This window comes from Pectinophora gossypiella, chromosome 4 (genome assembly GCF_024362695.1).
Source record: "Pectinophora gossypiella chromosome 4, ilPecGoss1.1, whole genome shotgun sequence".
Taxonomy (NCBI): domain Eukaryota; kingdom Metazoa; phylum Arthropoda; class Insecta; order Lepidoptera; family Gelechiidae; genus Pectinophora; species Pectinophora gossypiella.
Window position 1 is genome coordinate 15,815,630 of NC_065407.1, and position 15,527 is coordinate 15,831,156.

The window sequence follows — 15,527 nt, forward strand, 5'->3', positions numbered from 1 at the left end:
AATATTTGATGGTTATGCGATATAATATAGAACCCGTGAAAAATTAAATACAATACAGGTGTTAGTGTGACATCGTAATGAAAACTTTGAGGGATGATTCAGAGCATGATTCTAAGTTGATATCAAGTAAAGTAGTGGAACTTTCGTCCCAAAATTGGTTACTTGACAGTTGTAACAAAGTATGAAATATGTCTGTTATGATAGTTTAAATATGTTATTTTTACAAAATAAGAATGCGTTTTATATCTATGTATGTATGTATTACAAAACCCGAAACCCGGGCGGCCATGATTGAGCTTCGTGTGACGTCACATTTCACAAAATAAAAACTGTCAGATTTCAAATTATACTGTTTGACAGTTCCTTTGTTTGTTGAAATGTGACGTCATTGGGCGAAATGTCACATGACCAAACGTTTTCGCGCGGAATGTAAAATAATTGTAGAAAAATGTGTTTTTTTCTATTATTTAGCTTTTACGAGGAAATAAAATATTTTAAGATGTATAAAATAAGTTTCTATAATTTTTAAAATACCCGAAAACTGTCAAGTATCCAATTATGGAATTGAAATAAATTTAAAAAAGCAAAAATTCATGAATTTTCCGACAGTTAATTCCACTAGATATCAACTCAGAATCATGGTCTGAATCATCCCCCTCAGCATTTGTTACGGTGACACTAACACCCTGTTTATCTCTAAGGAGACGCTGGTTACAATTTTATTTTATATAAACCCTCGCCACCTGCAGCGTAGCGAGAGTCCAAAAATTACATATATAATAAAATTATTTAAGTTATTATGAAGATTTACTGGGTTCGACAAGGCCATATCAATGTTGAATACTTCAATAGCGAGTTTCAATTTCGTACAGCGACACCTAGCGGCAAATCACTGTCGTATATTGACATTTTAAATTATTTTTTTAATTACTCAAAAGTAAATTTTAAAACTATTATTTCGTTTTAATTTTAAAAATCTTTGTAGTCTTGAATAGCTCTGATTGCTGTACGGTGCGTTTATTTTAATTTTTGGAGATTTATAGGTAGGTTATAATATATAATAGGACAAAAAAATATTTCAGGCCATTCCCATAAAAAAAAAGTTAAATTACACACCAATACAATTACCAGAACAAGACACACAAGCACAAACACAAGGTAATTTAAAATTTAGGTATATAATATGTAGAAATATATTATACAATTTCAATAAAAGGGAGCGGAGTTAGATAAGTGCAGTGTGAACACACCGTAAGCGAGACGGCCGCGCAGTACCTATTGTATCGAGATTCTATGGACCGGCGTGGCGCGTCGGCCGGTCCGTCGATGCGTTTGTATGAACACACTACGAGTTACCGGTGCGCACATACGTGTGGACAGCGAGACACAGCTGGCGTGTCGGTAGCACATTCGTTGGTACAACTTTCGTGATAGCTACGCGTGTGCGTAGAGCACGCCTCGAGGTTCCAAATGCGCATATTTGTCACAGGGGTCTAGCAGCTGAAGTGTTAAAATGTATTCTTTCGAACTTGATAGTTCGTTCCGTATCCGGTATATTTTATTATTGAAAAGTTTCCTCCTTTTAACGACTGCACAATAATAATATGAATTGCCATAATGATTCCACGATAATTATCATTGAAGACCAAGATCACTACCTAGCTCAGACGCTGGTGGGGAGTTCTATACGTAGTAGGCAAAGCATAAAACATGTTCCTAGGTCTGGTGGCCGCTGGTCCTTGGGCTATGAAGTCCTTCAAGATTCACACGGATTCAACTAGTGCACCAATCACAATAACGCTTTTGTCGTGAACGAAACAGTCGTTTTCTTCACTGAATAATCTAAATAATACGAAGTGGTGCGAGTGTTATTATATCGGAATATGCAGTAAACAAAGTAACCCTTTCCATTTTCGCTTCGTGCCAACAAGCCGCTTCATAACTTAAGTTTATGCGGACTTTTGAGTTAATTCGTTTGGGGTTCAGAGTAGGAGTTTACTCCGAGGGTGGGGGCTTAGGTTTCATCATTCATCGTCATCACATCACCTTTCATCATTTCATTAATCATCATCAAGAAAAAAAAAATACATAAGACATAGCTGTATGGGCATAGTTCCCTTTGCCGTGCCCTCGGGGAAAACCAAAACAAAAAAAAAAACAATCACAATAAAAAAGAAACAAATCAGCGGCTCAAATAAATAATTTATTCTTAAATAAACCAGTCAAGCTTTCAGCTTATTTCTCGTAGGTGTACACCATTTGTGTGCCGAGGTCTAAGTTCTTGCCGTTGGACACTAGTGCCACCTTCCCGGCACTAACGTCCACTTTTAATACTGCAGAGTTATCTAAGATAATACATTTGGTTTCGTGGTCGCCTTGTACGGGAATCTTGCGCGGGCCTAATGCTGGGTCCTTGTATCGCCACAGCTTCAGGGCTGTTACGTCTGTGAACAATAGAATAAAGAAAAATAATATACCTACTACGTAACTCAAATGTTGGCACCGTGAAGCGTCGTAACCACTAGGCAACAATTAACGCTCAACATGTTCGGCAACGTTGCACAACAGCGCGCGACGTTGCCAGCTCAAACGCAACATGTCGCGTGGCTTGTTGTTTGTTTAGAGTTCATCGTTAGTTGAGCATCAACTGTTATCGAGTGGAGACGTGACTCGCAACAACACTAATTCCTCTGGCGACATGTTGTCGACGATAGAGGTGTAGTAGATGTGTAGACGGACAACGTTAACCCTTAATAGGGCCTGGTATCAAAAGTATTTTTGTAATTTTTTAGATTTGGGTTCCTATAAAAGTTATGAAAAAAAATAAGTTTTTTTTTATTGGAAAAATCATGTGGTCTATATGACCCTTGCCTGTTGTGCAACATGTCGCGCGCCGAATGTTTCCATGTGAAACGCGGTTTAATGCGTGCAAGCGAGGCGACAATTGCGAACGATCGGTACTACGTCCTAACTTAAGTAAGGTTATAACAATACAACACTAGAAGGCACATTTTTGAATAAAAATGGAACGGAATGTAAATAATCGCATTGCACACGCCACGCCATCTATTTACAATTAAAGGAATTAATAATAAAGCCGCACCAAATAATGTTTGTTTCAAATACAAATAAACCTGCACACTCCATACAAAAATGTTATTCTTATCGTGTACCGCCTAATGCGTGATTGCGAGCAAAATAGACAATCTGCATGCTCCTCCTTACTCCTTAACGGTTTGCGGCCATTAGACCCGGACGCGGTAAGATCGGCGCCTGAAGCGATTTGGCATAGAGCGGAGAGTTTCCGTTCTATACGTAGTATTATTCTTTATTAATCAAAATAACTACATACCTTTAATAGCTTTAACTTCCTTAGCGATTTTGGCCTTGACCTTCTCAATGGAATCTCCATCGTTGAGACTGACGGCGACAGAGAACAGTCCGTTCATGGCAGTGGGGTTGATACAGGTGACGTCGACCGCTGGTTCCGCTATGAAGTTGATGTGAGGCTGGCCCGGCGTGCAGTCTTCGCGGGTCTTCTCAGGAGCCTCCGGGTCATCGGTGTATTTCACTTCTATTGCGTCCAGCTGGAATACAGAAAGCGAAAAGCGAAACATAGTTTATCTTGCGATGGATGTACCTCTTGACTACCCCAATGAGTATAGACTCTTGTGGTTATGTGTAATGTATGGAATACAAAACACTATCAAAGAACACTGTTGAAGAATTGTTTAAATGACTGGGTCAAACTCAAAGAAGCACATAATAACGTGCTTTAATTATGATAATAACCGCGTAAACTTAAAACAATGTATAAACTCAAATAAATTATATACGGGAGTCGCTTTTGAGCCAGCTTTTAAAATAAAAAAGAAACAAACCAAACGGAAACCCTCTTGTTTAAAAAAAAAGTATATTTGTACTTTTTACGATTCCGTAAATGAACATTAACTAGCTTCTATGCTGTTCTGGGCGCGAATAAAAAACAGAATACGTTCAACTGACAAAGTTCATCATGCCCATCTTAGGACTCAACAGTGTCTGAAGTGTGTTATGTCTATAAATCATCCATACGTATTTTGTTAGCAAATAATGAGAATCTCCGACTATTGTTAGTAAAGGTAATACACAAAGAAACATTTTACTTAAATCTAAATTGACCAGTAACTATGGCAACCCGTAGGATTGTCCATCCTTTCTGCTACCATACATGCATACATTAACTCACGCCTATTTCCCGGGGTAAACAGAGACTATGGAATTCCATTTGCTTCGATCCTGACACAGTTCTCTTGCTTCACCACATTCATCAATCGTTGCACGCACGCCGGTTCAGAGTAGATCGTAGTGAACCTTTTATAAGGACATCTCCAATTTGGTCAGTGTACGTCCTTCTCTCTTCTTCTTCTCTTTTCTTCTTGTAAATAATAATAATAATATGATAGCAGAAAGGAAGACCTAGAAGGACATACTCTGACCAAATTGAAGATGTCCTTAGAAAAGGTTCAGTATGATCTACTCTGAACCGGCGTGCGTGTATGAGACGATTGATAAACCTTTTCAGTATTATTAATAAATAATAATAAAAAAGTTTATTTAGGTAAAACCTACGACACACATATACATTTACAACATTAAAATATCATCATCACTAGCCCATTAACATTCCCACTGCTGGGGCACGGGCATTCCCTATGGATGGATAGGGAGGAGACCGGGCCTTAAACCATCACGCGGGCCCAGTGCGGATTGGTGGTTATTAACGACTGCTAATCCAGCCGGGACCAACGACTTAACGTGCCTTCCGAAGCACGGAGGAGCTCGAGATGAAAACTTTTTTTTGTGGTCACCCATCCTATGACCGGCCTTTGCGAATGTTGCTTAACTTCAACAATCGCAGACCGAGCGCGTTTACCGCTGCGCCACCGAGCTCCTCAAAAGAAATTCATTAAAATATACACATTTATATTTAGTTGGAAAACATAAAGGTATATGGGTGCCGCAGCTCACCAAAAAAGGCCAGGGTTCAGTGAAAATTTACCCACACACATTCGCACACGCCGCATACTCACATCTAGCGTGTTTATGAGATAATGCTTGTTGTCCTCGAGCACCGAGGCCTCGTCGTAAGGCAGCCCCACGGACAGCGCGTCGGCGCCCACGCGCTGCATGTGCTCCCTGGTGGCCTGCACGAACGGCATCACTCGCTTCATGTACTTCTTCAGCTCGGGGACGGCGCCGAGCTTGGTCGATATCGTCTTGTTGTCCGGGAGGCCTGACGGCTGGAATAACATTTTGAATTTGTGGCGTTTTGAAAGAAAGAAAAGTTAATGTAAACAGTAACAGATAAAAAACAAAACACGTACACACATAATTTGACAACTCGCAAATTTACTCGCTCTACTCGCGCCGTTAGAGTGCTAGGCTATATCTAAAAAAAAGAGCAGATCGCGCTATTTAAAAGCTGCGTTGTCGGGACTCTTTGAGGGAGCTGTTTAAAGAAATAAATATACTGACGGTCGCAAGTCAATATATATATGAAAACATTATGTATGTACGTAAAAATGTATCTCTCCTTCCGAGAAACTGTGAAAAGCATACTTACAATACAAGAAATAAACATAAAATTGCTATTCAAAATTCTAGATTAAGTAAATTAAATTCATCTTTTTTGGGGTTATACGTTTTTACAATAAAATACCAGATAATATTTTAAATTTGTCAGAAAATAAATTTAAAGCTCATGTGAAGCTTACTTTATGTAAAAAAGCTTATTATAAGATTAATGACTACCTAAATGATAAAAATGTCTGGTATTGAATGTGTTCCTCTAGTTATTAAATAACTTGTAATGTATATCCTCATTGGTTTTTAAAAGATGTGTTGCTGTTGCAGTTTCTTGTCATTTCTTCTCCTCAGCCATAACACCTTGCGAAATGACGTAAATTCAAAAATGTTACATTGACCTTCAACAAGTTTATCCATGATAATTACGTTGAATAAATGATTCTGATTTCTATCTACCCCCCGTTCATTGCGCAGTAACACAAACGCTAATTGCGGTTGCGCGATGCCAAAGAAGCAAAGACGTGGAAAGTTGTATAATATGATCGTCTAAGTAAAACATTTCGTTTTGCCCCGCCGGCAATGCTTCCGTGTCATTTCTCCATATTAAGAACTCTGTGGCTATAACTTTATAAAATAGTGTTTTATCTTACCCCATTAAGTTCTTTGAGGGTGGTCAGAATGATATGCTGCCATTTGGGATACTCCTTGGCGACCCAGATGATGGCCTTGTTAGGCTTCCTCTCCGGCTTGGGAGCGTCGCCCTTCTTGGGCTTCCGCACCGTGAGGTGGTTCTTCAGGTAAATGCGGAACGAGTGCGCCGCGTCCATCAGATAGTTGCTTGCCTTTAAATCAAATTAAATACAATTTATTTATGATTTTAAACACATGTTAGAAATAAATAAATAATTAAAAAAAAATTGTGAAATAAAGATTTTTTTTTTATTTATGGAATATAAATAACTTATATCACGCGATTGCCAGGGTCTTTGCCCGGCTAATGGCAATAACAGAAACACAGAAAAAAGCTCTAAAGTCTAACAGAAAGCACTTTCAGGTGTGGGTTCTTAGTTCATCTTGCGATGGTTGTACCTCTGACTACCCCTTTGGGATATAGTCATAAAAAAACATGTAAATACGTAATTAATCTACTATACCTTCACGGCGACGTCGTCGACTGGGCCGGCCACTGGCCAGCGCTCGTGGAGAATACTGGTTTTCTGTTGAAGGAAAGTAAATATCATTTATGATTTCTTCTTGAGTGTGGCAGAGCTAATTAGTTGACCAGCTAGTTCCGCCCACATGCAACAGATGGCGCCAGCATTCAATAATGTAGGCCTGAAACGCGCTATCGAAGTTTACACAGCGTGACGCATATATACAACTTCCAACATGACACTAGCGGATCGTCGATCCCTAGTCACACTACCAACTTGTGGCTAGCGGGGTACTATGTTCACTTCGATACCACGATAAATTCCTTTGGTGGCAGCACACCGTAATAGTTGGTAGCATTTACATTCACACTGAATTTCATTATCGTGGTTTATAAAGACGTTTTCAACACCAGAAAGTTTAATAACTTTTCGAATTGGGTATTTGATAGGTCACCCTGTACTGCTGGATGTTCCTTATATTATGTAATAAATAAAATTAATTATTAAAGTTAGTGCAGTTTTCACTAACACAGTTGGCTCGACCATTATAGACGGCGATACGACTCACCACTTACCATGCTGGTCTAATAGAAAGCTCGGTGAAGTATGGGTACTTAGTTCATCCTGCGATTGATGTACCTATGTCTACCCCAACTGGGGTACAGTCATGAGCATATTATGTTATGCTAAGATCAATATTAACAGGAGATGTATATTTAATAGATACGAGTTATGACTGATGTAGGTGCGTAGTCGTAACATGAGTCATGTCAGGGGCCTTTGGTGGCTCAATAATAACCCTGAGACCAGGGTTGATGAGGTTGGTCATCTACCTCACAACGTATACGATAGAAGAAGACTCGGGTTATACTTACGTTGCCAAGCAGCTGCCAGACGTACTCAGCGACATGCGGACATATCGGCGACATGAGTTTCGCCTGCGTCTCGATATACCGCACCGCCAGTTCTGCATGCATGCCGCTATCTGAGCACAACTCCCTGTATTTATCCCTCGCCGCTTGTAGCTCGAAGAAGCCAGTCTTAAGGGCTTCCTTAAACAACATCTTGTTGTAGTTGTCGTCTGTCTGGTTGATCTTCGTGTTCATCTCGCTCGTGAATACCTTGTCGTGGAAGTTGTGCGCACCTGGAAGGTGGTTTAGGTTACTATTAAGTAGACATACATAACACATCATTGTGTTTTTTTTTCTGCATTTGTGGTCGTCTCCTTGCGTCTAGTGGTTCCTGCCGTTTAAAATTTAAACGGTTCTAAACATGGTAAAAGTGCCAGATATGACTCGTTTGATCAACATTGTTTTAATTGAATATCGATAACGTAACCAAATTATCAATGTCATTGACCTTTCGACATTGAACTTGAATGATAGTGATAACAGATAACTTATGCAATTAAGTCCGGGGTCTACTGCAGGCATAAATTTACATAATATGTATATACACAGTATACAGGTTTGGTCACATACCTCTAAAACACACTTCACGTGATTGTGGGTTTCCTCACGATGTTAATTCAATTCAATTCTCAATTATTTATTGCATTCCAAGTAGTACAGTGGGGTGTTACATAGGCATAGGAACTAAAACATTTTTCCACATGACATGACATGATGTGTTTGATATGTTTTCCTTCACCGCCACCAATGATAAATCATTCATGATCCAAACATGAATTCAAAAACAAATTTGAAAATCATTGGTTTAGGTAACGCTGGTATCGAACCTGCGAGCTCACAGAGAGAGACAAGCGTTCTTTCTTCTTACATAATGTATGATGCTATTTTTGCTGCGCCCTTCAGGGTTAAGGACCTTACTTTATAATTTCACTTGAATCTACATTGGTAATAAAAGTTATTGATAAGTTTGCCTTACCTGTTCTCAGATTGGACTTGCTGGCAATAACCTCTTTCACCCACTCGATAAAAGTGTACAGTCTTAAAATCGCCGCGTCAGCCGTGCTTTCAACGAAATTCGCGTCTTCAACCGTGTCCCCCGCATCAGCTAAAGTCAGTCTCATACCATCCGCGCTAAATTTGTCAATAGACTCGGAAAGGGTCAAGAAATTCCCGTCAGACTTGGACATTTTGGCCGAGTTTAACATGAGATGCCCGTTGGCTCGGACGCCTCTTGGCCATTTATCGGGCTCATTCGGCCACATCGCTACATGGTTGTAGATGTAAAATGTTAAGTGGTTCTGGATCAAGTCTTTGCCTGACGCTCTTAGGTCGACTGGGTACCTGAGGAAATACACAATACTTTTATACCGGATGCCCACCTAAAGCCGATGGGGATATTGTCGAAATCACCTTGTGAGACTGTCCTTTATTTGGTAAGGAATTTTCAGGCTTGAATCACCTGATTGTCCGAAAAAGTAAGATGATTCCGTGCTTCGGAGGGCACGTTAAGCCGTTGGTCCCGGCTATTAGCCGTAGGAACCGAACTCGTCACGACGAGTAACTAATATGGTAGGATAAAACATAGGATCCCTCACCATACTAGAACATTTGGCGATAAAACGCGCTCAGATGGAGAGCCGGTGGCGAGTATCGGTACTACATCTAAAATGTATGAAAGGAGACGGGTATATATAGTCTTAATACTCAAAAATAACATAAGCTCACAACTGGAATAGTCAGAGATATATCCATCGCAAAATGCACTAAGTACCCACACCTCGCCAGTCATGCTCAGTTCTTTTAAAATTCAAGCCCCATTGTATCTGGACATTTAGGCCGCAGAAGGATATAGTTAAATACATGATGTAGCCTCTCAATGCTTACCAGAACTGGAATGATTTCTTCATCAGATCAAGTGACTTCTTGGCAATCTTAGTGGTTTTCGGGAATGGAGCGTCCTTGAAGAAAATGTAGTTCCACACTTCAATTGTCATCTCCTCAGGTTTGATGTTGAGCGCGTTCTGTTTGTTCCCGCGGAATGTATCTCCTTGTAGGAAGTGCGATATGGTGTAGTACGCGTTGTAAATTGTCGAGTCTGACAGAGATTCGATCAGCCATTGCTGGTCCCAGGGTAGTTTGGTTCCTGAAATAGTCATTATTCAAAAATGTTATTATTTAGTTGTACACAGACAAAACGGACACACAAATATGAATCCGTGATAGACCTGGGGGGTTAAATGACCACATCCAAGCAATTCATCTAGGAAAGCAATATTGCTATTTGACATTTGTTTGCATTGCGCACTTACTTTTATATGCGCAAATGTCAAATTGCAACATTGCTTTCTTAGATGAATTGCTTTGATATGGCCATTTTAACCCCCCTGTTTGGAGAACGCGTGCTTACGTTGTAGCGTCATGGGTTCGAATCCTGAATCGGGCTCTAAAGTCTAAGGGTCTAAACCACTCAATTCGACTTTAGGTATGTATTCATATTTGGGTCATAGATAATCCCGGGCAGTGATTGATATCACTTAGTTTCCGGGATTTATGCCCGGTTAATGACAACACTAGAATACATAGCCATCGATATAAGTTGGTTTCCTCAGCCCATATATAGAGGGACAAGGATCTTTTAAATCAATGGCCCGGCCGGCAATCGTCCACTGCTGGACATAGACTTCACCCAAGGGTCGCCACAACGACCGATCCTCTGCTAGCCCGCATTTAGCGTTTTCCCGCGACCTTCAGAAGGTCATCAGTCTACCTTGCAACAATTGTACAAGATACCTATAACTATAGAATTAATAACTTACCAAGACCATAAGTCCTAGAACAAGCGTACTCATGCAGCCACTTCAGGGTCGCCTGGAAGTTCTTCCTCACTTCATCATGATACGTATTCATCGTCTCCAGAGCTTTCTCAGTCTGGCTCTTCCACTCCTCATTGCCATAGTCCAGATACCACTGGTTACACAGAGCCACCACACACTCGTCTCCTGACCTTGAGATTATAGTCTTCTCTGGTTCGTAGTAAACAACAGCACCATTCTCCTCAATTAGTTTTATTTGTAAATTCTTCTTGACATCCTGAATCTTGCTACCTTTAAAGTCTCCAACTAATAACACTCCATCGTAGAAACCTTTAAGGTACACCATTTCTTTCGCTTGCGTCAACTTTTCCTTATCATTTTGACTCTGGATCTTCAGTTTGTCATAAACGTGGATGGCAGATAAGTTGCCAAATTCGGGTATCTCGAGAATCGGCACCGGTTTATATGGGAGAACCATCTCATCTTTGATTCCATACTTCTCTCTAAATGGTTGTTTCTTCTGGAGATCGACTAAGGCAGCATAGTCATCTGGAGAATCTGAAGGGACGCTGGTAACAATCCCTGTGCCTTTATCTTCTTTTATCGTCAGCATTGGAAGAGCATAAATCTTGGGATAGCACGTGAATGGGGACTTTAGGGGTACTCCAAGAAGATTTTGGCCGACTATTTCGAGAAGAATTTTAAATTCTCCGTCTTTATCCGTGAAGCCTTGGTGCGCCATGTTTCTAGCGGCGCGACGCGTGCTTACAAACACGCCGTCCTTAACGGTTTCGAAGGCAATGTATTTGATATCCGGGTGCACCCAGCAGTTAGTCTGGCCATACATGGTCTCAGGCCTTAGAGTCGCTGCGACGAATGATACCTTTTTGCCTTTTAGTGATCTACGATAAATGTTGAGGTATGTTAGCAAAATGTTTACTAAATATAAATGAAATGAGTAATCTAAGTAAAAACAGAGCTGGAAAGAATGAGTAAGAATGAAGAGTATGTTCAGGTGTGCATTTGAATAACCTAAAAGTTATGATGATAAATGTGATGCTCATAAAAATCCAAAACATCCCACAGGGAAAAGAAAAGACTTCCGCGCATTAAACTTCAACGGATTTCATTCATAACATAACATAACATGACTATAGTTAGAGGTACGTCCATCGCAAGATGAACTAAGTACCCACACCTCACCGCGCTTTCTGTTAGACCAACGTCATAAATGGTGATGGGTATCGAGCCAACTGTGTTAGTGAAACTTGCACTTAAAATTTTGGTGCAAGTCCGGTACCGGGTTTCGAACCGGCGCTCCCCGTTTGAGAAGCAAGCCAGTGAACCACAGAACCTTCGCAAACTAAACACTAAGTACTCACTTGAGGCAGTCAGGCAGAGGATCTAACACTTCCATCTTAATGAGGGTATACTCCTGAGGCCCGGCTCCCTCACCTGTACTTCTGTCATGGTCCATACACGGCTGACCGTCGAGAGGCGAGTAAATGGTATATCTCTTGCCATACATGATCTTGTTACGTTCTTTGAGGTGATGGAACTGCCATCTTATGAAGGAGTCGTAGAATGGGTTCGCGTCTGTCGTTATGAACTTCCTACGCCAGTCTACCTGTGAACAGAAAGGTTGAGCTTTTGAGACGGTCACAACATTGCACCATTCCACGTTTTCTGTGTTTATTCATGCAGACAGACACAGAGACAGATTTTTAGTTAGACGTGTCCCCACCAGGAATCGGACCCAGGACTTGAATAGAATAGAAAGAATAGACCACGTAACCTTTATATTTAAATTTATAATTGAAAATTTATTAACGGCCATCAACCATGACACTTTGATAAAAGTGGAAGAAGCGAAAGCGGTTTGTCAGGATCGATGGAACTCCGTGGTCTCTGTGGTATAACAGGAAATAGGCCGGATCTTATGTATGTATGTCTCACATGAATGCCCATCCTCTTCAAGTCGGCTACAGCCCTCGGCGGGAAGTAGTCCAGCCAGTAATGCTCGTCAGCGAACAGCTTGATCTCCTCGTCCGGCACGCCGATACTCTGCATGATCTGCCACTGGTACTTCGCGCCGCCTGTCTTAGCCACGGCCTTATAAACAGACAAAATAATCAACACAATTTATTTAAGAGTTTATCGTGCACAGGACAGAAAATAGAGAAGTAAGAAAGAAGTTTAAATTGTTATTTGTATAAAAATAAATCTTCTCATCAAAAAATCGAAACATCGATAAGTTTTGGTTCTTATAAACGGTAATTGGGCTTTAAATTTGAATTTGGAACATTAATATCAAAAATGTTCACGAAACATAAAGTGTATAATGTATATTACACACAAGACAGACAAACGGCGCAACCTATTTCTTCAGCAGACTGGGACATCATTTTCTTTACGACACCTGTCGCCTTGAAAAGAAACATTTAAAGCTAATCCAGAATCCGGAAATTTTTAGCACAGTTTTATACAAATACCCGCTTACGTCTCCAGAACACACCTAGTATTTTTATAACTCCTATATTTGTTTAAACGCCGCGAAGATCTCTCTGTAGAATACACATTGCGTCACGGAAAAATATTAAACTTACCTATATCTAGACTGGTCCTACATTCTTCTAGGTCATATGTGATGACCATCAAAATTTATAATAAACTGCCTAACATATTAAAAGAAGAAAAAAGTGACAAAATCTTTATTAAAAAATAAAAGAACTTCGAATTAATAAATGTTACTACAGCACTAGTGAATACCTTAATGATACTGATGTTATTATTTGAAAAGCTTCTCTCTTTTAAACTTCTATTTTGTTGTGCCCGAAAGGGTCTATGATGTGAAACTCATATGTAACTTATAAACTTGTACACCATCCTAGTATGCAAATAAAGAATATTGAATATATAAAACACCTCAACAGTATATGTAACTTGTATTATCCGAACAGGTATTTTTATCTGATGACTTACCTTACTCTTCTTGCCTTTACTCTTGTCTTTCGGAACCACATCACTCTCATCCTTCGCGACAACCTCCTCTTCATCAGGGAATACTGGTGGACACCCATAGAGAGCCATCTCACGTTTGAGTTTGTCAGCACATGCCTTGATAGGCATGCCTGTGCAATGGAACCCAAAGGGAAATAGAACCATTTTTCCCTTTAGTCGGTGGTATCTTGTCGCAAACTGTTGATGGAAGGAACAATGGAGTGAAAGCACTTTAGATGCGATTTTGTATGCGAGTTAGTTTGTCATAGGAAAGCGTTCATATGTACACACTAGAGTCCAATTCGAAAATGTGTCCAAAGCGCAAATGGATTGTTAATAATAATCAAGGAGTACAGAAGAAATAATAAGGTGCACAGAATATAAACCAACATAAGGGATTATGCCCTCTTCAAGTGATGGATTATAAATATAATAAAGGAAGTTTAGATGGCTTATAGCACACTATAAACCATAATTTTAATTTGACATTAAAGAGCAATATGCAGAAATGAAACTATTAAATATGTACTTAAAAAAAAAGTACTTTCCTGGGAAATAAGGTACACTTATCAGAATCATTTATTCAATAAATAGATATGCTGAATGCATTCTATATTTTAGACAATACAATACATGACTCTTCAATGTACTCAGTACAAAAATTAAAATAAACAATTACAATTAGTTAGGTAGTCCAACAGACTGCGTTATTGCTAAGGTAGCAATTTCTTCCAGGCAATCCTTATGTATAGATCATTAAATTTAACTTACTTCACATTTTGATAGTGAAAATGTATGTCCCAGATGAAGGCGCCCATTCATGTAGGGGTAAGGGAAGGTGCACATGTATTTGTCATGCTTGCCGTCACTGGGGGGTTCCATCTCAAATATCTTCTCTTTCTCCCATCTCTCTTGAACTGTCTTCTCTATCTCTTGTAGGTACTCTACCTTGAAGGTGCCTTTACGGTCTAACGCGGCCTGGAGTAAAATATCAAATGAGTTAGTTTTACATTTTACTTAACTGCAGTGAAGCAAAATAGAGAGTTATTTACCTACATTATTACAAATATACTTTATTGCACCAAAATAAAAGAAAATAGTGGAAAAAAGAGACTTAACTAGGTACATAGCAAATGGCAACTCACTTAAAGCAATATGGCAATTATTAGTTATTGTTTTAAAAAATATTATTTATACAGTCAAAGAAACATATTTTAAATTAAAAAAAATACAGTTCATTGTGAATAAACAATAAAAATATGAAACATATGTTTGTTAAAACCAAAATTTAACATTAAAAATTGTTTAATATAAAGTTTTATAAACTTTTTTAATTAGTTTGTTTAGTAATTGGTTTGTGGATAATCGACATTATTTGAAATGACACAGCAAAAAAGTTTAATTTTAATTTAAGTAATGTGTTTTGTTTTAGTAAGTTGAATGATGCAATACATAACTGTATTATTACTAATTACATCGTAAAATATGTTCAGGATAATGAAGACAAATAAATGAACAATATAGAGAATTTAAGTCCCTATTAAAAAGGCTTGGAAATACAGGAAAAAAATATTTTGTGAGCTGGCACTAGATATAACCTCCTATAACAGAATAATTTAAAAAGATATATACTTTTAAATTTTTATAATTCAGGAAAGTTACACTTACCATTTTCAGCACAGTTTTGTCATGAATAGACTGGGTCTTATTCAAAAATTGCTATTTTTCGAACACGTTGTACACCTCCAAAATCTCAAGAAAGTTGACAGCTCAGCAAAGCAAATTTGACACTTTGTTTGACGTGGTTTGACAGCAATCAGTGAGGCTTGGTGGGTGAGGCTATTTTAGATTTTCGTACTACATCCGACCCCAAATCGATCCGATCGATCTAGTAGGAGAGTGACGGGACGACGCCGGCGTATTGATTTTCGCACTGCATTCGATTTTTATCCGAACATGATCCGAACCGATTCCTAGAATGACGGATCTAAATAGTCCCACTACCACTTCAGATGCCTTCAATTCATTATATGAGGTACTCGGATCGGATCAAGAAAGAATCGAATTAGTGCGAAAACTTT

General features: G+C 39.2%; 1 protein-coding gene across 1 annotated transcript; it reads right to left on the reverse strand.

The window, feature by feature from the left end:
* Nucleotides 1-2,182: 2,182 nt before the first annotated feature.
* On the reverse strand, nt 2,183-15,254 carry LOC126382339 (leucine--tRNA ligase, cytoplasmic). The gene is made up of 14 exons (XM_050032145.1): nt 15,115-15,254; nt 14,218-14,424; nt 13,429-13,644; nt 12,403-12,558; nt 11,829-12,073; nt 10,450-11,348; nt 9,518-9,776; nt 8,610-8,974; nt 7,598-7,866; nt 6,723-6,785; nt 6,219-6,410; nt 5,073-5,282; nt 3,353-3,587; nt 2,183-2,444 (listed from the first exon to the last, which is right to left on the reverse strand). Exons 1-14 carry the CDS (start codon nt 15,115-15,117, stop codon nt 2,236-2,238), a joined length of 3,528 nt encoding a protein of 1,175 aa, XP_049888102.1. The 5' UTR covers nt 15,118-15,254; the 3' UTR covers nt 2,183-2,235.
* Nucleotides 15,255-15,527: the final 273 nt, after the last annotated feature.

Excerpts from the sequence above, each read along its gene's own strand:
- LOC126382339 (XM_050032145.1), bottom strand. Across the intron at positions 3,588-5,072 it reads ATCTCATAAACACGCTAGAT|CTGGACGCAATAGAAGTGAA; the intron begins GTGAGTATGCGG and ends TCTGTATTCCAG. Across the intron at positions 2,445-3,352 it reads GGAAGTTAAAGCTATTAAAG|ACGTAACAGCCCTGAAGCTG; the intron begins GTATGTAGTTAT and ends TATTGTTCACAG.